The 23,340-nt window shown below is 30.0% G+C and overlaps 1 protein-coding gene across 2 annotated transcripts in view; it reads right to left on the reverse strand.

Moving 5' to 3' along the window:
• Nucleotides 1-4,199: 4,199 nt before the first annotated feature.
• The window catches only part of LOC148946641 (protein Star-like), a 114,433-nt gene continuing 95,292 nt past the window's right edge, over nucleotides 4,200-23,340 (reverse strand). For both annotated transcript variants that reach the window (XM_089097069.1, XM_089097071.1), the window contains exon 5: nucleotides 4,200-4,782. In XM_089097069.1, coding sequence (XP_088953195.1) covers nucleotides 4,630-4,782 — 153 coding nt within the window. In that variant the 3' untranslated portion in view covers nucleotides 4,200-4,629. The remainder of the gene's footprint in view (nucleotides 4,783-23,340) is intronic.

Below are 23,340 nucleotides of genomic sequence, written 5' to 3' on the forward strand. Positions count from 1 at the left end.
AAAATTAAACAAATTTCGAGAAAGCCATTTAACCAAATAAAAGTAAAATTAATATGCAAATTTTGTTTTAATTATTCATGTACGATGAGCCAAAATCAAAACCTTCATTAATTCAAAAACGTTCTAAAATTAAATAAAAAAAAATAGTTTTTTTTTTAACTGAAAGTAAGGAGCGACATTGAAACTTAATACGAACAGAAATTATTCCGTATATGAAAGGGGCTGTCCCCTCCTCTACGCCTCGCTCTTTACGCTAAAGTTGGACTTTCTCACAACTCTATTTTTTTAAAACAATAAAAAACTTTAGCGAAAAGAGCGAGGCGTTGAGGAGAGGACAGCCCCTTCCATATACGGAATAATTTCTGTTCGTTTTAAGTTTTAAAGTCGTTATTTACTTTCAGTTACAAAAACTTGTTTTTTTTTGTTTTTTTTTGGAGTCAGAACGACAAAGGATATTTTCAGCTTCTACGCAATAATTGATATGGACATTTAGAGCTAAGCGAATGGTATAAAATTCGGCAGACATAATGAAAGATCCCAGAGGAGAAAAAAGGAGAAAAGAGGAGAGAAGGAGAAAGGAGAAAGGGAGAAAAAAGGTTAAGGTCCAGGGATGGGATAAATGCTCCAGCTCTCTCACAATGAATAGATCTATCTGAATAAATTTTTCTATGATTAGGGTATAGTTTTGTAATCAGTTCAGCAAAAATAGTCTAGAGCTTCTTGATTACGTCACTCTTTTGTCTGCAAAATATAAATTAAGAGCATAGCTTAGACTGCCTCCTTTCGTATAAATGATTCCTATTCCTTACCGTCGCAACTCCAATATCTGACGAATCCCAGGATATCTTCGACCAATTGTCATGTCCAAACAGATATATGTTAGCGTTAAATCTGAAGAAAATTTATATCGTTCAACCGACAATTTATTTCAATTTGGAAAGGTGATACATGAACATTTCATCATGCCATACTTCAGATATTGAGATTAGCCAAGTTTAAATTTAATTACAATTTTTGGAAAAATATCCGCTTTTGAAAATATTAACCTTTATTTTAGAAATATTTTCCATCCTTATATATTTAGCCAAAACATTTCACTGTTTAATCAGATCCACCTTCATCTAGTGAACACACTATTTCCAACTTCGGCTTTATCAATCACTCCTCCCCGATAAGAAAGTATTTCAAATACCAGTTTGTTCCGCTGCAAGATAGATGTATGGCTATTTCTAAAATGGTTAATGTTAGTCGATAGTCAACAACTACATACAAGACTAGCATAGTTACTCCCTCTAAAAAAAACCTGATTGTAATTTTTTTTTTCTTTCCAAGTCTAATTGTAAATAACAATTAAGCTTCACCACGTCCCATTTTTATTTTTCTCTTCAGTTCTGTTACAAGGGTATAATTTATTACATATGATATCATCTAAAAAGCATACTTGACGATATTTCACACATTCAATTAGGTATAATATCACATCCCTTTTCTCGAAAGAGGACACATGTGTTAAATCATTCTTGAATATGAAGATGCACTTGATTTGCCAAAAATTGCACCATATTTTAAATATCATGTTTTTCTAACCAGACACTGCAACGTCCTTCCACATAAGCGTTTAAACAGCAGCTCTTTATGTTCTTCCAGCTCTCCGCTAGCGGCGATGAAGAAAAAAAGCAAAAGTAATTTTCCTTGTTATTCAAGTTGGGAACTATAAATTTCCTGTGTAAGGATTTCTGCAGTGGCGATTCCAATGGTGTACTTTTTGTTTTGATTCGACGCCATATTCGAGGGGTTTTAGGCTATTCTTCGAGGCTCCCATAAATTGATTTTCAAAATAATACATATAAACAAAATTATTTTTCGTTTAAAGATATTCCTCAGTGACAATTCAAAACTGATTACAAAAATGAGCATTTTTGCTTTTTCTTTTTTTTATTGATCCTCCAAAAGTTTAATCCGGAATTATTTTTTTTTTCTCTTCCTTTTAAGTTATCTTGATTTATGTAAATTAGCTTGACCTACTATTTTTAGTGGGAATTATCTATGATATTTTGATGTCATCATAGGTTCGATACAACAACCCCTAAAGCAAATGACGTCATGTCATGACATCATCATAGGTCTGATACGATCAACCTGAAAAAAAAAACGAATTTTCACAAAGTCACAATTTATCAAGATCGTTTTTTTCGGCGAGTCAATGTTAGTGTGCCAATTTTCAGAAAGAAAATTACTGAGTTGTTTTCGAGGAAAATTATATACGTAAACACATTCATACATATACATTTACAGGTCTCTTAGAGAGAGTAGATTATTGTTCACGGAAAGAAAGTCGAATAATGATAATATAATATAGTACTATCCGTAATCGTACAGACAGTTTTCGATATAAGTTAAAACAACTTTCAATAAAGCTTTTAAAAGCTTTTAAAACAAAATATCATAAAACCAAACTACTTTTTATAGTTTTAAATTTATTAAGTTATTACATTAAATATAAATTTTTTTAATTAATTTTTATAATTTTTATTATATTAAATATTATTTTTATAAATTATTATATTAAGTATTATTATATATAAATTAAATTTATTATATAATAGTTTAATATTTATAGCTTCACTATTTTTTTTTTAAATGGGGATGGAAAAAGGTTCATATTAATTTTTTAATTGCTTGAAGATTTCAAGGATTTTCAACTGCATAAGGAGGCCGCACATTTTTTATTGGGAGAGGAGGGTTTTCTCAGGGACTCGAAACAGGCCAAAAAACTGATGTCTTGATCAATATGAAACTTACAGGCTGTCCCAGGACCAAGGGGAACCTAATGTAAAAAAAGGTCTTAGTCCAAATGGGGCCTAAAAGGGCTAAAAAACATTTTTTTTTTTTCTGAACACCAACTTCGAAACCTTCAGCTAGGTATTTCTTTAAAGCATTAGGTATTTATATGTTCTTTAAAGCTACATATAGATACCTCCCGTCCTGTGTAATGCTAAGACGAAGGATAAAGTGAATATTCCTCTAAAGTCACAAATAGAAAATCAACAACAAAATTTTTATTTGAATTTCAGTAAGTTAAAACACTTCGAGTGACATCACTTGAATTACGTTCCGTACGATAAAAAAAAAAAAAAAAAAAAACATCTTCGTCTGAAAGTACTCCAACAACGTTTCCAAAAAGAAAATAAAAATACTTAGTGAAATCACTTCAATCAAGTTTCTTAATAATAAAAAAAAACTACTGGCGGACATTACTGGGTTAACGAAGACTTTAAAAATTTTAAAATAATTATAAGTTAATAAAATTCTAGAATCCTTTTTAAATTATTTTCTGACGGTATTTTTATCAGCTAACCTCAGCTTTGATACAAGACTAACATGAAAACCTCCATTCCTGATATAGATAATTTGATCTTAGGCGACATTTTAAAATCAAACGTAAAAACAACTAAGCCGTATTTTATTACTAAAAATAAAATATAGAATGATGAGTTTTAAATCTTTATGTTTGAAAAACTCTAATAAAGTAGGCATGGACAATGAGAAGCTTATGCAAAGTGTAGGTACACTAAAGAATAGATGGGGGCTTAGCGATGAACTTAAAAATCAACTTAGAACTTAGAAAATAGCTGATCTTAGAAATACCTACTATCTGCATAGTGTTAATCAAATTAAGGTAGCCGTTCTAATTTATTATCCTTGTTTAGTAATTAATTTTGTTTAGTCTTGAAGATATATATTTTTATGATTTAAGTAATGTTGTTTAACGAATTTAAAACTGTTGCTCCAATATAACATTTCTAAAAGGTTATCTAAAATTTCCAATTATTCTTTTAATCTTCTAGATAGGAAAATTGAGAGGATGTCCCTTAATTTAAATTTATGCGAGATATCTCTTCAAGATAACCGCTTTAATCTATTTTCCTGGCTTAGCTATTGCTTCTTTCTTAGTCTTACGAATTTTAGTATTAGTACGAATCAAATAACATTGTTTAACGAATTCAATAACGTTGTTCTAATAGAACGTTTCTAAAAATGGCCTATTTTCCATTTAAAATACACTATCTAAACAACAAGAATCAGAGTTTAATAGCTCGGCTGCTTCAGCTTCTTCTCAGTTTTTTTTATTATTTTGAAACCGCCAAGAAGCTAATCCATCTAATCCAAATAGAAAACCATAATTTGCAAACTCTGAGTTTGGTTAAGAGTCAAATTTCCTTTCACGAGGCAGATTTTGCATTGCCAAAGGAAAAAAACATTTCTTCATGGGGCAAACATTCAATTAGTTTATGTTTCGGAAGGGAGTTAAAAATTAATAATTAGGAAGAATTTCACTTTCAATCAGGCATACAGGGTAGTCAGCGAGTAACGTCATTTAGGCGTTTTATCTTTTTAAAATCTGCCGTCTTCGGCTAAAACTTAGACAGCTTCATTAAAATAATAAGCGCCCAAAGTTCGAGCTGGCCAAGAAACGTCCAAGGTAAAATTAGTACTTATTTTGTACAGAATTGGTAATTAGTGCTTAATGTAGCTTTCAAATATGCTACACTGCAGATAAAATCAGTGGATAATAGGTAACAATAAAACACACACTGTAATTGTGGATTTAAATGAGCGTTGTGTTAGTTAGACTAAGAGAGATTCTTTGACGAAGATGAAATCATTGGCTAACCAATCTGGATGAGTTATCTCTTGGACCATTTTATAGCCTCGGTCTTCCATATGTTCCCTAATTGCTGTTTTCCCTTCTGCACTGTGTATAAATTCAACCGACAAAGTCTGAAAAAAAGAGAATTTTAATTACAATCGATCCACACAGATCCAACCACTAAGTAATCCTTCTAGAATAGGAAGGGGTTCTCTGAGCCAGTCTCAGCAGGGGGATATTCCTCCTAACCTCCCTGAGTGCGGGTATTTTTACTGCCTAAGTAAATACCAATTTAAGAGAGGTGTATACTGATCTGCTAAGCATAAAAGACGTACCTTAATAAACTTAATTTTCTAGCAAATAGCATTTCAATACACACATATCTCGCACCTACTTAAAACCAACAATATACTCCAAACATAAGTTTTTTAGTACTTTTAATAAAAACTTCCTATTGTTCTAATTAAACGACCCTTGTGTTTCAGGGGTCGTTCTTAAGGCATTGGGACAAAATTCAAACTTTAGCGTAAAGAGTGAAGTGTTGAGGAAGGGCAATCCCCTTTATATACGTAATAATTTCTTTTCGTTTTAAGTTTTAACGTTGCTCCTTACTTTCAGTTGAAAAAACTTGTTTTTTTAAGTTTAATTTTTGTTCCTTTTTAAGTGATGCCAGGAAATCTGGCCACACCTCCACGGAAAAATCCCCCTCCCCAAGGAGATATCCTCTAGACAATTTAATCACGGTGAAAATTTACCCCGGACAATTACCCTTAACAACTCCATGCGTAAAACTGAGACAGGAAAGAGAAAGCAAGACATTTAAATAGAATTTTGTATAGGAATTCTGGCAAATTCCTCCAGTGTATAACTTCCCCTGACAAGTTCACCCCTGGAAACTTCCCTCCCCATAGACAATTCCTTCGTGGAAAAACTCTTAACAAAAAATTTGCCCCCCCAACCGAAAATATATACATAATTCACAATAACAAATACTCTGCGTAAAAAATGGGCAAATTTTATGACTTAAAAGACCTTTCCCCTAGGGATGTGGGGGAGGGTCGTGTTATATCCAAAGAGATAGATATTGGGCCTTTCAACTATGATGAACAAAATAGTTATCCCAAAATTTTGATCGGACAACTTTGGGAAAAAAGGGGCGGGGGAGGAGGCCAGGTTGCCCTCCAATCTTTTGGTCACTTAAAAAGGGCACTAGAACTTTTAATTTCTGTTCGAATGAGCCAACTCACGATATTCTAGGACCATTGGGTCGATACGATCACTCCTAGGAAAAAACAACAACAAACAAACAAACAAATAAACACGCATCCGTGATCTTTCTTCTGGCAAAAATACAAAATTCCACATTTTTGCAGATATGAGCTTGAAACTTCTATAGTAGGGTTCTCTGATATGCTGAATCTGATGGCGTGTTTTTCATTAAAGTTCCATGACTTTTAGGGGTTGTTTCCTCCTTTTTTCGAAAATAAGGCAAATTTTCTCAGGCTCGTAGCCTTTAATCGGTATAACTAAACTTAATGAAACCTATATAATTGAAATCAGCATAATAAGCCAATTCTTTTGATATATCTATTGGTATAAAAATTTAGAGTTTTTTAGAGTTTCGATTACTATTGAGCCGGGTCGCTCCGTAATTCTACCTTGGGATAGCTACTAGAAGGGTCTGTCTTTTAGAAGTGAGCTAAAGAAAATACAGGTGAATTAGTTGAAAAGATGGTGTCTAAGTAGAAAGGCCTCATGAGCTCGTGACATGACACCAAATATGGGCATAGCCTCCCTAGGGAGAACACGTGGTTAATGGGGTCAATGACCTCTTTTTCCAAGGTCGATGTTGTTGTTGTTGTAAGTGCACGCTCTCAGCGAATGTCAAGGTCGATTTATTTGTTGTTTTGGGCAACAAATCAACAATGACATGGAACACCTGTGCTGTCAGTCATTAATCAAATTGTTTCCGGGGAAGTTAATTAACGTCTGACAGATGACGTCAAGTTAATTAATGTCTTTGGAGTTCGACCAGAATTGTTTCCAGGGCAAAGTTTAGATCACACAAGACAGCTGATGTCATGATTGATTGATTTGACACGAAAGTGGAATTAATTTATTGTTTCTAAGGGGAATTATTGATTCACGAAAGGGGAATTAATTTATTGTTTCCAAAGACAATTGTTTCTGAGCGAATGTCTATATTAACGTCTTTGGAGTTCTATCACGAGAGTTGTTTCCGAGCGGATGTTATGATCTTAGCGATGAATAGATTAATACGGGAATCAGGTTTCTTAGTAATTTCAAATATGACAGAGCAGAGATGCCAAAACAAAAGGAACTCGCTGAAATTACGTTTAGGGGTTATTTGGGCGAAACCGTTTTAGACATCTTAGGGAATTATTTCGGCGAAACAGTTAGAGACATTTTAAAAGATGATTTTAGAAGGTGTTTTAGAAGAGGTTTTGAGTGTGGTCGTTATAGTAAACAAGTTGTATTTGAACAGTGTTGTGAGGTCCTCTACCCCGACCCCAAAGGGCTCCGATCCTCCTACCCTGATCCAAAGGGCCCCGATCCCCCTACCCCAACCCCGAAGGAAGCCCCCGGTCTCCAAAGGTCCTCCGGGCCCCCAAAAGGGCCCCGGCACCCCAAAGGCCCCTGAGCCCCTATATTTTAGTATTTTTTTAAGGCTATATTATATCTTTTCAGAACAAGTTCCTTTCTTAATGTCATTCCTTAGCCCATTTTTACAAGTTGAAGTACCAATACTTTCACCGCAACTTTACTATAAGGCTTTTTTGGATACCTCAACACCAAGAAATACCTTTCAAAAGACATTTCAGAGCAACTTCCTTTCTTAATGTTCCCTTCTTAACCCATTTTCCAACTTGAAGTACCTGTCCTTTTCACCCACAACTATACTTTACAGCTTTTTAGATACCTTAACACCAAGAAATACCTTTCAAAATGCATTTCAGAGCAAGTTCCTTTCTTAATGTCATTCCTTAACCCATTTTTACAAGTTGAAGTACCCATCTTTTTCACCCACAACTATACTTTACAGCTTTTTGGATACCTCAACATCAAGCAATACCTTTCAAAAAGCATTTCAGAGCAACTTCTTTTCTTAATGTCCCTTCTAAACCCATTTTCCAACTTGAAGCATCTATCCTTTTCACCCACAATTATACTTTACAGCTTTTTCGGATACCTCAACACCAAGAAATACCTTTCAAAAGACATTTCAGAGCAAGTTCCTTTATTAATGTCCCTTCTAAACCCATTTTTACAAATTGAAGTACCTATCCTTTTCAACCACAACTTAGTTATAGGTAAGAGTTTGAAGTTTTACCTTAGAGACTTAGCTTAGAGTTTTAGTTTGGTTTAGTTTTAGTTAAAAGTTTAGAGTTTTTAGCTTAGAGTTTTTGTTAGAGTTCTAGTTTAGTTTTAGTTAAGAGTTTAGAGTTTTTTAGCTTAGAGTCTTAGCTTAGAGTTTTTTTTAGAGTTCTAGTTTATTTTAGTTTAGTTCCAGTTAAGAATTTAGAGTTCTAGATTAAAGTCTTATCTTAGAGTTTTTATTGAAGTTCTAGTTTAATTTAGTTCTAGTTAAGAGATTATAGCTTTATCTTAGACTCTTAGCTTACAGTGTTTGTTAAAGTTCTAGTTTAGCTAAGTTTTAGTTAAGAGTTTAGAGTTTTAGCTTAGAGTCTTAGCTTAGAGTTTTTTTTGTTAGAGTTATAATTTATTTTAATTTTAGTTAAGAGTTTTATGTTTTACCTTTGAGTTTCAGTTAGAGTTATAGTTTAGTTTAGTTTTAGTTAATAGTTTAGTGTTTTAACTTAGAGTCTTATCTTAGAGTTTTAGTTTAGTTTAGTTTTAGTTAAGAGTTTAGAGTTTTTAGCTTAGAGTCTTCTCTTAAAGTTTTTGTTGAAGTTTTAGTTTAGTTTAGTTTTATTTAATAGTTTAGAGTTTTAGCTTAGAGTCTTAGTTTAGAGTTTTTTGTTGAAGTTATAGTTTAGTTTAGAGTTTTATATTATACTTTAGTTTTAATTAGAGTTCTAGTTTAGTTTAGATATAGGTAATCGTTTGGAGTTTTAGTTTAGTTTAGTTTTACTTAAGAGTTTAGAGTTTTAGCTTAGAGTCTCACCTTAGAGTGTTTGTTAGAGTTCTAGTTTAGTTTAGTTATAGTTAAGAGTTTGGAGTTTTACCTTAGAGTCATAATTTAGAGTTTTAGTTTAGTTTAGTTTTAGTTAAGAGTTTAGAGTTTTAGCTTAGAGTCTTAGTTTAAAGTTTTTGTTAGAGTTCTAGTTTAGTTTAGTTTTAGTTAAGAGTGTAGTTTAGTTTTAGCTTAGAGTCTTAGTTTAGAGTTTTTAGCTTAGAGTCTTAGCTAAGAGTTTTTGTTGAAGTTCTAGTTTAGTTTAGTTTTAGTTTAGAGTTTTAGCTTAGACTTAGAGTTTTAATTAGAGTTTTACTTAAAGTTGTAGTTTGATTAAGTTTTAGTTAAGAGTTTTGAGTTTTAGCTTAGAGTCATAGCTTAGAGTTTTGGTTAGAGTTCTAGTTTAATTTAGTTTTAGTTAAGAGTTTAGTGTTTTACCATAGAGTCTTAGCTTGGAGTTTTTGTTAGAATTCTAGTTTAGTTTTATTTAAGTTAAGAATTTGATGTTTTACCTTTGAGTTTCAGTTAGAGTTCTAGTATAGTTTAGTTTTAGTTAAGAGTTTGGTGTTTTACCTTAGAGTCTTAAGTTAGAGTTTTAGTTAGAGTTCTAGTTTAGTTTTAGTTAAGAGTTTAGAATTTTAGCATAGAGTCTTAGATTAGAGTTTTTGTTAGAGTTCTAGTTTATTTTAGTTTTAGTTAAGAGTTTAGAGTTTTTAGCTTATAGTATTAGATTAGAGTTTTGTTCAATTTCTATTTTATTTTAGTTTTAGTTAATAGTTTATAGTCTTAGCTTATAGTTTTTGTTAGAGTTGAAGTTTAGTTTAGTTATAGTTAATAGTTTAGAGTTTTAGCTTAGAGTCTTAGCTTAGAGTTTTTGTTAGAGTTCTAGTTTAGTTTAGTTATAGTTAAGAGTTTGGAGTTTTACATTAGAGACTTAGCTTAGAGTTTTAGGTTAGTTTAGTTTTAGTTAAGAGTTGAGATTTTTTAGTTTAGAGCCTTAGCTTAAAGTTTTTGTTAGAGTTCTAGTTTAGTTTAGTTTTAGTTAAGAATTTGGTGTTTTACCTTAGAGTCATAGCTTAGAGTTTTAGTTAGAGTTCTAGTTTAGTGTAGTTTTAGTTAAGAGTTTAGAGTTTTAGCTTAGAGTCTTAGCTTAGAGTTTTTGTTAGAGTTCTAGTTTAGTTTAGTTTTATTTAAGAGCTTATAGCTTAAAGTCTTAGCTTATTGTTTTTGTTGAAGCTCTAGTTTAGTTTTAGTTTTTAGTTTTAGCTTAGAGTTTTTTTTAGAGTTTTAGTTTAGTTTTAGTTAAGAGTTTAGAGTTTTAGCTTGGAGTCTTAGCTTAGAGTTTTTGTTAGAGTTCTAGTTTAGTTTAGTTTTAGTTAAGAGTTTAGAGTTTTTAGCTTAGAGTCTTAGCTTAGAGTTTTATTTAAAGTTCTAGTTTAGTTTAGTTTAGTTACAGTTAGGAATTTAAAGTTTTAGCTTAAAGTCATAGCTTAGAATTTTACTTAAAATTGTAGTTTGATTAAGTTTTACTTAAGAGTTTAGAGTTTTTGCTTAGTCTTAGCTTAGAGTTTTTGCTAGAGTTCTAGTTTAGTTTTAGTTAAGAGTTTAGAGTTTTAACTTAGTCTTAACTTAGAGTTTTAGTTGGAGTTGAAGTTTAGTTTAGTTACACTTAAGAATTTCGAGTTTTAACTTAGAGTCATACCTTAGAGTTTTACTTAAAGTTTTAGTTTTGCTAAGTTTTAGTTAAGAGTTTAGATTTTTAACTTAGAGTCTTAGCTTAGATTATTTTCTTTATAGCTATAGTTTAGTTTAATTTTAGTTATGAGTTTGATTTTTTAACTTTGAGTTTCAGTTAGAGTTATATTTTATTTTAGTTTTAGTTAATAGTTTGATGTTTTACCTTATATACTTATCTAGAGTTCTAGTTTAGTTTAGTAATTGTTAATAGTTTAGAATTTTAGCTTAGATTCTTATCTTAAAATGTTTTTTAGAGTTATAGTTTAGTTTAGTTTCAGTTAAGAGTTTAGAGTTTTTAGATTAGAGTATTAGTTTAGAGTTTTTAATTTGAGTTATATGTTATTTTATAGTTTTATATGATACTTAGAGTTTTAATTATAGTTATAGTTTATTTTATTTTTATTTAAGAGTTTATAGTTTTATCTTAGAGTCTTAGCTTAGAGTTTGTGTTAGAGTTCTAGTTTAGTTTAGTTTTAGTTAAGATTTTAGAGTTTTAGCTTAGAGTCTTAGCTTAGAGTTTTTGTTAGTTCTAGTTTAGTTTAGTTATAGTTAAGAGTTTGGAGTTTTACCTTAGAGACTTAGCTTAGAGTTTTAGTTTAGTTTAGTTTTACTTAAGAGTATAGAGTTTTAGCTTAGAGTCTCAGCTTAGAGTTTCTGTTAGAGTTCTAGTTTAGTTTAGTTTTAGTTATGAGTTTAGTGTTTTTAGCTTAGAGTCTTAGTTTAGAGTTTTTTTTGAAGTTGTAGTTTAGTTTAGTTTAATAGTTTTATCTTATAATTAGAGTTCTAATTATAGTTATAGTTTATTTTAGTTTTATTTAATAGTTTAGATTTTTTAGATTAGAATCTTAGCTTCGTTTAGTCTTAGAGTTTTAATTTAGTTTAGTTACAATTAAGAATATAGAGTTTTAGCTTAGAGTCATAGCTTAGAGTTTTACTTAAAGTTGTAGTTTGGCTAACTTTTAGTGAAGAGTTTCGAGTTTTTGCATAGAGTCTTAGCTTTGAGTTTTTGTTATATTTCTATTTTAGTTTAGTTTTAGTTAAGAGTTTAGAGTTTTACCTTAGAGTCTTAGCTTAGAGTTTTAGTTGGATTTGAAGTTTAGTTTAGTTACAGTTAAGAATTTAGAGTTTTAGCTTAGAGTCATAGCTTAGAGTTTTTACTTAAAGTTTTAGTTTGGTTAAGTTTTAGTTAAGAGTTTTAGCTTAGACTCCTATATTAGAGTTTTTTTTGTTAGAGTTCTCGTTTAGTTTAATTTTATTTAGGAGTTTGATGTTTTACCTTTCAATTTCAGTTAAAGTTATAGTTTTGTATTTTTATAGTTAATAGTTGGGTATTTTAATCTCTATACTTATCTTAGAGTTTTAGTTTAGTTTATTTTTATTTAATAAATTAGAGTTTTTAGCTTAGAGTCTTATCCTTAAGTCCTAGTTGGAGTTGCAGTTTAGTTTAGTTTTAGTTAAGAGTTTAGAGTTTTCGCTTAGAGTGTTAGTTTAGAGTTTTTTGTTGAAGTTCTAGTTTAGTTTAGAGTTTTATCTTAGACTTGAGTTTTAATTAGAGTTCTAGTTTAGTTTAGTTTTATTTAAGAGTTTAGAGTTTTAGCTTAGAGTTTTTGTTAGAGTTATAGTTTAGTTTAGTTATAGTTAAGAGTTTAGAATTTTAGATTAGAGTCTTTGTTTAGAGTTTTTGATAGAGTTATAGTTTTGTTTAGTTTTATTTAAGAGTTTAGAGTTTTTATATTATATTAATGGATTAGATTTTTTGTTGTACTTCTAGTTTATTTTAGTTTTATTTAATAGTTTATAGTTTTATATTAGAGTTTTAACTTAGTGTTTTTTTTAGAGTGTAAATTTAGTTTAGTAATAGTTAAGAGTTTAGAGTTTTAGATTAGAGTCTTAGCTTAGAGTTTTTGTTAGAGTTCTGTTTTATTTTAGATATAGATAAGCGTTTGGAGTTTTACCTTCGAAACTTAGCTTAGAGTTTTAGTTTAGTTTAGTTTTAGTTAAGAGTTTAGAGTTTTTAGCTTAGAGTCTTAGCTTAGAGTTTTAGTTAGAGTTCTAGTTTAGTTTAGTTTTATTTAAGAGTTTTGTGTTTTACCTTAGAGTCATAACTTAGAGTTTTACTTAAAGTTATAGTTTGGTTAAGTGTTAGTTAAGAGTTTAGAATTTTGGCTTAGAGTATTAGCTTAGAGTTTTTGTTGGAGTTCTAGTTTAGTTTAGTTTAGTTTTAGTTAAGAGTTGAGATATTTTATATTAGTTTCTTAGATTATATTTTTTATTTAATATATATTTTAGTTTTATTTAGTATTTTATAGTTTTATCTTATAATATTATTTTAGAGTTTTTGTTAGATTTTTAGTTTAGTTTAGTTTTAGTTAGGAGTTTAGAGTTTTAGCTTAGAGTCGTAGCTTAGAGTTATAGTTAGAGTTGAAGTTTAGTTTAGTTATAGTTAAGAATTTAGTTTTTAGCTTAGAGTCGTAGTTTAGAGTTTTTGTTAGAGTTCTAGTTTAGTTTAGTTAAGAGTTTAGAGTTTTATCATAGATTCATATCTTAGAGTTTTGTTGAAGTTGAAGTTCAGTTGATTCATAGTTAAGAATTTATAGTTTTTAGCTTAGAGTCTTAGATTAGAGTTTTGCTTAGAGTTCTAGTTTAGTCTAGTTTCAGTTAAGAGTTTAGAGTTTTATCTTAGAGTCTTAGCATAGAGTTTTTTTGAAGTTCTAGTTTAGTTTAGTTAAGAGTTTTGAGTTCTAACTTAGAGTCTTAGCTTAGAGTTTTACTTAGAGTTGAAGTTTATTTTATTTATAGTTAAGGGTTTAGAGTTTTAGCTTGGAGTCTTAGCTTAGAGTTTTAGTTAGAGTTCTAGCTTAGTTTAGTTTTCGTTAAGAGTTTAGAGTTTCACTTTAAAGTCATAGCATAGAGGTTTATTTGGAGTTCTAGTTTACATTAGTTTTAGTTAAGAGTTTTGAATTTTAACTTAAAGTCTTGGATTAGAGTTTTAGTTAGGGTTGAAATTTCGTTTATTTTAGGTAAAGCTAATATTTTATAGTTTTAGCTTAGAGTATTAACTTAGAGTTTTAGTTAGAGTTATTTTTTAGTTTAGTTATATTTAAGAATTACAGCTAAGAAGTTTAGCCTAGAATCATAGCTTAGAGATTTAGTTAGAGTTTAAGTTTAGTCTAAACTAGCATAGCCACAAAATTACACAATATTGCATAGAAATACCAAAACCATAGATTAGATTAGGTTAGGTTAGGTTAGAGGTTAGGTTTCTCCACGTTTAATTTAGGTTAGATTAGGTTAACTTATCATGAGCAGCTTAGAGTTTTAGTTAGAGTTCTAACTTAATTTAGTTTTAGTTAAGAGTTTAGAGTTTTACTTTAAAGTCATAGCTTTCATTTCAGTTCCTAATTTCTCAAAGACATAAAAATTTAAAGTTCAATTCTAAATGTTTCCATAGAAGATAGGAATGGCTATACTATGTTTGTGATTATTTTCAATGAAGATAAAAAGTTTCAGTTTATCTCTAATTTTTCTTAAATTCAGTTCATTTATCTAACCCCCGTAAATAAGTTGCTAGATGAGGATAGATCTAAATAGATATTAATAAATAATTAGAAAAATTTCTCCATGTTTAAGTTATGGTATCTTAGCTAATCATTAGCGCTCATGATAAGCTAACCTAACCTAAACATGGTAAAAAGATTAAATTAGGTTAGGTTAGGCTAGATTAAGTTAGGTTAGGTTAAGTTAGGCTAGGTTAGGTTAGGTTAAGTTAGGTTAAGTTAGGTTAGGTTAAGTTAGATTAAGTTAGGTTAAGTTAGGCTAGGTTAGATTAAGTTAGGTTAGGTTAAGTTAGGTTAGGTCTGGTTAACCTACGTACGCGCGCGTACATAGGCTAACCAGACCTAACTTAACCTAACCTAACTTAATCTAACATAACCTAACCTAACTTAACCTAACCTAACTTAATCTAACTTAACCTAACCTAACTTAATCCAACCTAACCTAACCTAACTTAACCTAACCTAACTTAATCTAACCTAACCTAAATTAACCTAACCTAACTTAATCTAGCCTAACCTAACCTAATTTAATCTTTTTACCATGTTTAAGTTAGCTTAGCTTATCATGAGCGCTCATGATAAGTTAACCTAACCTAACCTAACTTAAACATGGAGAAATGTTTCTAATTATTTATTAATATTTATTTATACCTATCCTAACCTAGCCAATTGTTTTTGGTGGTTATATGAATGAACTGAATTTAAGAAAAATTAGAGATAAAGTGAAACTTTTTATCTTCATGGTAAATAATCACAAACATAGTATAACCATTCCTATCTTCTATGGAAAAATTTAGAATTTAACTTTAAATTTTTATGTCTTTGAGAAATTAGGAACTGAAATGAAAGCTATGACTTTAAAGTAAAACTCTAAACTCTAACTAAAACTAAACTAAGCTAGAACTCTAACTAAAATTCTAAGCTGCTCATGATAAGTTAACCTAATCTAACCTAACTTAAACGTGGAGAAAACTAACCTCTAACCTAACCTAACCTAATTTAACCTATGGTTTTGGTATTTCTATGCAATATTGTGTAATTTTGTGGCTATGCTAGTTTAGACTAAACTTCAACTCTAACTAAATCTCTAAGCTATGATTCTAGTCTAAACCTCTAAGCTATAATTATTAACTATAACTAAACTAAACAATAACTCTAACTAAAACTCTAAGCTAAGACTCTAAGCTAAAACTATAAACTCTTAACTGTAACTAAACTAAACAAAACTTCAACCCTAACTAAAACTCTAATCTAAGACTTTAAGGTAAAACTCAAAACTCTTAACTAAAACTAATCTAAACTAGAACTCCAAATAAACCTCTCATATATGACTTTATAGTGAAACTCTAAACTCTTAACTAAAATTAAACTAAGTTAGAACTCTAACTAAAACTATAAGCTAAGACTCCAATCTAAAACTCAATACCCTTAACTATAACAAAAATAAACTTCAACTCTAAGTAAAGCTCTAAGCTAAGACTCTAAGGTAGAACTCAAAACTCTTAACTAAACTAAACTAGAACTTCAACAAAACTCTAAGCTAAGACTCTAAGATAAAACTCTAAACTCTTAACTAAAACTAAACTAAACTAGAACTCTGAGCACAACTCTAAACTACGACTCTAAGCTATAAAACTAAATTCTTAACTATGACTAAACTGAATTTAAACTTCAACAAAAACTCTAAGCTAAGACTCAATGATAAAACTATAAGCTAAACCTAGAACTCTGACAAAAACTCTAAGCTACGACTCTAAGCTATAAAACTAATTTCTTAACTATAACTAAACTAAACTTCAACTCTAACTATAACTATAAACTAATATTCTAAGATAAAACTATAAACTATTAACTAAACTAAACTAGAGCTTAAACAAAAACTATAAGCTAAGACTCTAAGCTAAAAACTCTAAACTCTTAACTAAAACTAAACTAAACTAAACTAGAACTATAACAAAAACTCTAAGCTAAAATTCTAAACTCTTAACTAAAACTAAACTATAACTTTTAGTAAAACTCTAAATTATGACTCTAAGGTAAAACTCCAAACTCTTAACTAAAACTAAACTAAACTAGAACTCTAACAAAAACTCTAAGCTAAGACTCTAAGCTAAAAACTTTAAACTCTTAACTAAAACTAAGCTAAACTAAAACTCTAAGCTAAGTCTCTAAGGTAAAACTCCAAACGCTTAACTATATCTAAACTAAACTAGAACTCTAACAAAAACTCTAAGCTAAGACTCTAAGCTAAAACTCTAAACTCTTAACTATTACTAAACTAAACTTCAACTTTAACAAAAACTCTAAGCTAAGACTCGAAGCTAAAACTCTAAAGTATTAAATAAAACTAAACTAAAATATAACTTAAAAAAAAAATCTAATCTAATACTATAAGATAAAAATTATAAAATCTTAACTAAAACTAAACTAAACTAGAACTCTAACAAAAACTCTAATCTAAGACTCTAAGATAAAACTCGAAACTCTTAACTAAAACTTAGCCAAACTAAAAGTTAAAGTAAAACTCTAATCTAAAACTATATATTCTTAACTTTAACTAAAATAAACTAAAAATCTAATATTAAACTAAGCTAATACTTTAATCTAAAAACTCTAAACTCTTAACTAAAACTAAACTAAACTATAACTATAATTAGAACTCTAAGTCTAAGCTAAAAATCTTAAACTAAACTAAATTAAACTAGAACTTCAACGAAAACTATAAACTAAGACACTAATCTAAACACACTAAACTCATAACTGAAACTAAACTAAACTAGAACTCTAACAAAAACTCTAAGCTGAGACTCCAAGCTAAAACTCTATACTCTTAAGTAAAACTAAACTAAACTAAAACTCTAAGCTAAGTCTCTAAGGTAAAACTCCAAACTCTTAACTATAACTAAACTAAACTAGAACTCTAACTAAAACTCTAAGCAAAGACTCTAAGCTAAAAATCTAAACTCTTAACCAAAACTAAAATAAGCTAGAACTATAAAAAAAACTATAAGCTAAGACTCTAATCTAAAACTGTAAACTCTTAACTAAAAATTAACTAAACTAGAAGTCTAATTAAAAGTCTATGTCTAAGCTAAAACTCTAAACGAAACTAGAACTTCAATTAAAAACTCTAAACTAAGACTCTAAGCTAAAAACTCTAAACTCTTAACTAAAACTAAACTAAACTAGAACTCTAAAAAAAATTTTAAGATAAGACTCTAAGCTAAAACTCTAAAATGTTCAATAATAATAAAATAAACTAAAACTCTAAGATAAGTCTCTAATTTAAAACATCAAAGTCTTAACTAAAACTAAACTAAACTAGAAATCTAACTGAAACTCAAAGGTAAAACATCAAAATCATAACTAAAATTAAACTAAACTAGAACTCTAACAAAAAAACTCTAAGCTAAGACTCTAAGTTAAAACTCGAAACTCTTAACTAAAACTTAGCCGAACTAAAACTTTAAGTAAAACTCTAAGGTATGACTCTAAGCTAAAACTCTAAATTCTTAAGTGTAACTAAACTAAACTTCAACTCTAACTAAAACTCTAATTTAAGACTCTAAGGTAAAACTCTAAACTCTTAACTAAAACTAAACTAGAACTCTAACAAAAACTCTAAGCTATGACTAAGCTAAAACTCGAAACTCTTAACTAAAACTTAATCAAACTACAATTTTAAGTAAAATTCTAAGCTATGACTTTAAGCTAAAACTCTAAATTCTTAACTGTAACTAAACTAAACTAGAACTTTAAATAAAACTCTAAGATAAGACTCAATGCCAAAAACTATAAACTATTAACTAAAACTAAACTAAACTATAACTCTAACAAAAACTCTAAGCAAGAATCAAAGCTAAAACTCGAAACTATTAACTAAAACTAAATAAACTAGAACTATAACAAAAAATCTAATCTAAAACTAAAAACTCTTAACTAAAACTAAACTAAACTAGAGCTTCAACAAAACTATAAGCTAAGACTCTAAGATAAAAACTCTGAACTCTTAACTAAAACTAAACTAAACTAGAACTCTAACAAAAACTCTAAGCTAAGACTCTAAGCTAAAATTCTATACTCTTAACTAAAACTAAACTAAACTAGAACTCTAACTAAAACTCTAAGCTATGACTCTAAGTTAAAACACCAAACTCTTAACTAAAACTAAACCAAACTAGAACTCTAACAAAAACTCTAAGCTAAGACTCTAAGCTAAAAAACTCTAAACTCTTAACTAAAACTAAACTAAACTAAAACTCTAAGCTAAGTCTCTAAGGTAAAACTCCAAACGCTTAACTATATCTAAACTAAACTAGAAATCTAACAAAAACTCTAAGCTAAGACTATAAGCTAAAACTCTAAACTCTTAACTATTACTAAACTAAACTTCAACTCTAACAAAAACTCTAAGCTAAGACTCTAAGCTAAAACTCTAAACTATTAAATAAAACAAACTAAACTAAACTAGAACTTCAACAAAAACTCTAAGCTAAGACTATAAGCTAAAAACTCTAAACTCTTAACTAAAAATAAAATAAACTAGAACTCTAACAAAAACTCTAAGCTAGGACTCTATGCTAAAACTCTAAACTCTTAAACTAAAACCAAACTAAAACTCTAACTAAAACTCTAAGCTAAAACTCTAAGGTAAAACACTAAAATTTTAACTAAAAGTAAACTAAACTAGAACTCTAACTGAAACTCAAAGGTAAAACATCAAACTCTTAACTAAAATTAAACTAAACTAGAACTCTAACAAAAACTCTAAGCTAAGACTCAATGGTAAAACTCTAAACTCTTAACTAAAACTAAACTAAACTAGAACTCTAACCAAAACTCTAAGCTAAGACTCAGCTAAAACTCTAAACTCTTAACTAAAACTTAACCAAACTATAACTTTAAGTAAAACTCTAATTAAAACTCTAAGTCTAAGCTAAAACTCTAAACTAACACTAAACTAAACTAGAACTTCAACAAAAACTCTAAACTAAGACTCTAAGCTAAAAACACTAAACTCTGAACTAAAACTAAACTAAACTCTTAACTAAAACTAAACTAAACTAGAACTTCAACAAAAACTCTAAGCTATGACTCTAAGCTAAAACTCTAAATTCTTAACTTTAAATAAACTAAAATAAACTAGAACTATAAAAAAAACTCTAAGCTAAGACTCTAAGAAAAAAACTCTAAACTCTTAACTAAACCTAAACTAGAACTCTAACTAAAACTCTAAGCTAAGACTCTAAGCTAAGAAACTCTAAACGTTTAACTAAAACTAAACCAAACTAAAACTCTAAGCTAAGTCTCTAAGGTAAAACTTCAAACTCTTACCTATAACTAAGTTGTGGGTGAAAAGGATGGGTACTTCAATTTGTAAAAATGGGTTTAGAAGGGACATTAACAAAGGAACTTGCTCTGAAATGTCTTTTGAAAGGTATTTCTTGGTGTTGAGGTATCCAAAAAAGCTGTAAAGTATAATTGTGGGCGAAAAGGATAGATGCTTCAAGTTGGAAAATGGGTTTAGAAGGGACATTAAGAAAAGAAGTTGCTCTGAAATGCCTTTTGAAAGGTATTGCTTGATGTTGAGGTATCCAAAAAGCTGTAAAGTATAGTTGTGGGTGAAAAAGATGGGTACTTCAACTTGTAAAAATGGGTTAAGGAATGACATTAAGAAAGGATCTTGCTCTGAAATGCCTTTTGAAAGCTATTTCTTGGTGTTAAGGTATCTAAAAAGCTGTAATGTATAGATGTGGGTGAAAAGGACAGGTAATTCAAGTTGGAAAATGGGTTTAGTTGGGACATCAAGAAATTAACTTGCTCCGAATTGTCTTTTGAAGGGTATTTCTTGGTGTTGAGGTATCCAAAAAAGCCTTATAGTAAAGTTGCGGTGAAAGTATTGGTACTTCAACTTGTAAAAATGGGCTAAGGACTGACATTAAGAAAGGAACTTGTACTGAAAAGATATAATATAGCCTTAAAAAATATTAAAAAATAGGGGCTCAGGGGCCTTTGGGGCGCCGGGGGCCCTTTGGGGGGCCCGGGGGACCTTTGGAGACCGGGGGCTTCCTTCGGGGTTGGGGTAGGGGGATCGGGGCCCTTTGGGTCGGGGTAGGAGGATCGGAGCCCTTTGGGGTCGGGGTAGAGGACCTCACAACACTGTCAAATACAACTTGTTTACTATAGCGACCACACTCAAAACCTCTTCTAACACATCTTCTAAAATCATCTTTTAAAATGTCGCTAACTGTTTCGCCGAAATAATTCCAAAAGATATTTTAAAAGGTTTCGCCCAAATAGCCCCTAAACGTAATTTCAGCGAGTTCCTTTTGTTTTGGCATCTCTGCGCTGTCATATTTGAAATTACTAAGAAACCTGATTCCCGTGTTAATCTATTCATCGCTAAGATCAAAACATCCGCTCGGAAACAACTCTCTTGGTAGAACTCCAAAGACATTAATATAGACATTCGCTCGGAAACAATTCTCTTTGGAAACAACAAATTAATTCCCCTTTCGTGAATCAATAATTCCCCTTAGAAACAATAAATTAATTCCCCTTTCGTGTCAAATCAATCAATCATGACATCAGCTGTCATGTGTGATCTAAACTTTGCCCTGGAAACAATTCTGGTTGAACTCCAAAGACATTAATTAACTTGACGTCATCTGTCAGACATTAATTAACTTCCCCGGAAACAATTTGATTAATGACTGACAGCACAGGTGTTCCATGTCATTGTTGATTTGTTGCCCAAAACAACAAATAAATCGACCTTGACATTCGCTGAGAGCGTGCACTTACAACAACAACAACATCGACCTTGGAAAAAAGAGGTCATTGACCCCATTAACCACGTGTTCTCCCTAGGGAGGCTATGCCCATATTTGGTGTCATGTCACGAGCTCATGAGGCCTTTCTACTTGTCTACTAAATCTTCAAGATATTGAACATTGAGTAGAGATGCCCCTTGTTAATATAAACCAAAACTTAAAATAACGGAATTTTGAAAACGAAATATACATGAAAAGCGTCTAATTTTTAAAACGTATTGCAGAATTCTAAAATTTTGAATATACTGATCATAAATCATGAGTCTTTCAGTAATCTTCAAAATATCCATCAAAGTTTATGAATATAAACAAATCTGCAGAATTTTAATAAAAAGCAGTGAAACGCTTTTAAAAAACCAAAAAAAAACAAAACAGAAATCCAGAAGAAAAATAAACTATTAGATTTAAAATTTGGGAAAACCCTATATTAGGTTCTCTGATATGCTGAATCTGATGGTGTGTTTTTCATTAAAGTTACATGACTTTTAGGGGTTGTTTCCCACTTTTATCGAAAATAAGGCAAATTTTCTCAGGCTCGTAGCCTTTAATCGGTATAACTAAACTTAATGAAACCTATATAATTGAAATCAGCATAATAAGCCAATTCTTTCGATACATCTATTGGTATCAAAATTTAGAGTTTTTAGAGTTTCGATTACTATTGAGCCGGGTCGCTCCGTAATTCTACCTTGGGATAGCTACTAGAAGGGTCTGTCTTTTAGAAGTGAGCTAAAGAAAATACAGGTGAATCAGTTGAAAAGATGGTGTCTACTAAATCTTCATGATATTGAACAGTGAGTAGAGATGCCCCTTGTTAATATAAACCAAAACTTAAAATAACGGAATTTTGAAAACGAAATATATATGAAAAGCGTCTAATTTTTAAAATGTATTGCAGAATTCTAAAATTTTGAATATACTGATCATAAATCACGAGTCTTTCAGTAATCTTCAAAATATCCATCAAAGTTTATGAATATAAACAAATCTGCAGAATTTTAATAAAAAGCAGTGAAACGCTTTTAAAAAACCAAAAAAACAAAACAGAAATCCAGAAGAAAAATAAACTATCAGATTTAAAATTTGGGAAAACCCTATATTAGAGGTTCTAATTTTTTATCCACAAAAATGCGACAATTCGTATTTCTCCTGAGAACGGTCATGCTTATTTGTTCTTTTTTGACATGGAAAATCCTGTCAAACCAATGGCTGCAGAATATCTAGAGACAAGTTCTTCGAAGAAATTTAAAATTATAGGACCCTTCTTAAGCAAAAAAAAAAGATTTCACCACCGTCAGCACCGAAGCAGCAGATTGCAGCACCACCATCACCGAAGGGCTGATTTCCCCATTTTGTCCTGCAAATGACTATTTTGGTCTAAACTGGACCATAATGCAATCAGACAGAAATTCTGAGATAATCAGCCGGTTTAAAACTATGAAACATCTGTTTGTGCAGCCTCCCATTTTCTGATGCCATACTACGGCACGGTGGCTCATTTATCAAATATATAGTCATTACTGAATTGAAGTGCCCTGGTCTAAAGAAAGAAAAAAAATAATACATTGTGCCAACATCGTTCTTTACTTACTTTCTAAAAGCCAGAATATAATTTGTACTCTACTGAAAAAAAATCTTTTAAATGTTTTCGGTTTTATAACTTTAAGAAATCAAAAATTATTTAAGATTTTAAGGAATAAATATCAGCATTATGTATATTAAGCTGGCAATGCCAATTTTTTTTAGTAAATTCATTTGATTTTTTTTTCAGTAAAGTATAAATTATATTCTGGCTTTTAGAAAGCATAGGGTTTAGAACCCTACTCAGATTAATTTCTATTCGTTTTGAGTTTGACTTATTTTAATTTCTGTTTGTTTTGGGTTTCATTTATTTATTGATACTGATTTGTGGTAGTTGTATCCAACTTTTTGGACCCCCCTCCCTCCATTTTTTAATACTTTCTTTGAAGTTTTTTTTTTAAAGTTTTTTTTTTAACATGATATATTATTCTTCAACTTTTTTTTACATGTCTTCGAATGAGATAAAACATACTTAAAGCATAAAAAATTCACATTTAAGCTAAATTTCTTAACGTTTGTAGATGTGTTTGTCTGAAACCTATGATTTGGGGTGCTGAGTTTACTATTTTGAACTTTTCTGACCTAGGTTTCTTAGCCTGTCGTAGGTGTGTTGTCTGAAATCTATGATTTGGGGTGTTTGGTTTATTATTTTACACTTTTCTTAGCTAGGTTTCTTAACCTTTCGTAGATGTATGTTGCACGAAACTCATGATTTGGGATGTATAGTTTGCTATTCTGTACTTTTCTGAGTTAGATTTCATAACCTTTCGTAGGTGTATGTCTGGTTTTATTAATAATATCTGATTTTCTAATAAAGTTGGGTTT

The sequence above is a fragment of the Artemia sp. Qi Xiang Cuo genome, chromosome 11, assembly GCF_049724085.1.
Source record: "Artemia sp. Qi Xiang Cuo chromosome 11, ASM4972408v1, whole genome shotgun sequence".
NCBI classification, from domain to species: Eukaryota; Metazoa; Arthropoda; class Branchiopoda; order Anostraca; family Artemiidae; genus Artemia; species Artemia sp. Qi Xiang Cuo.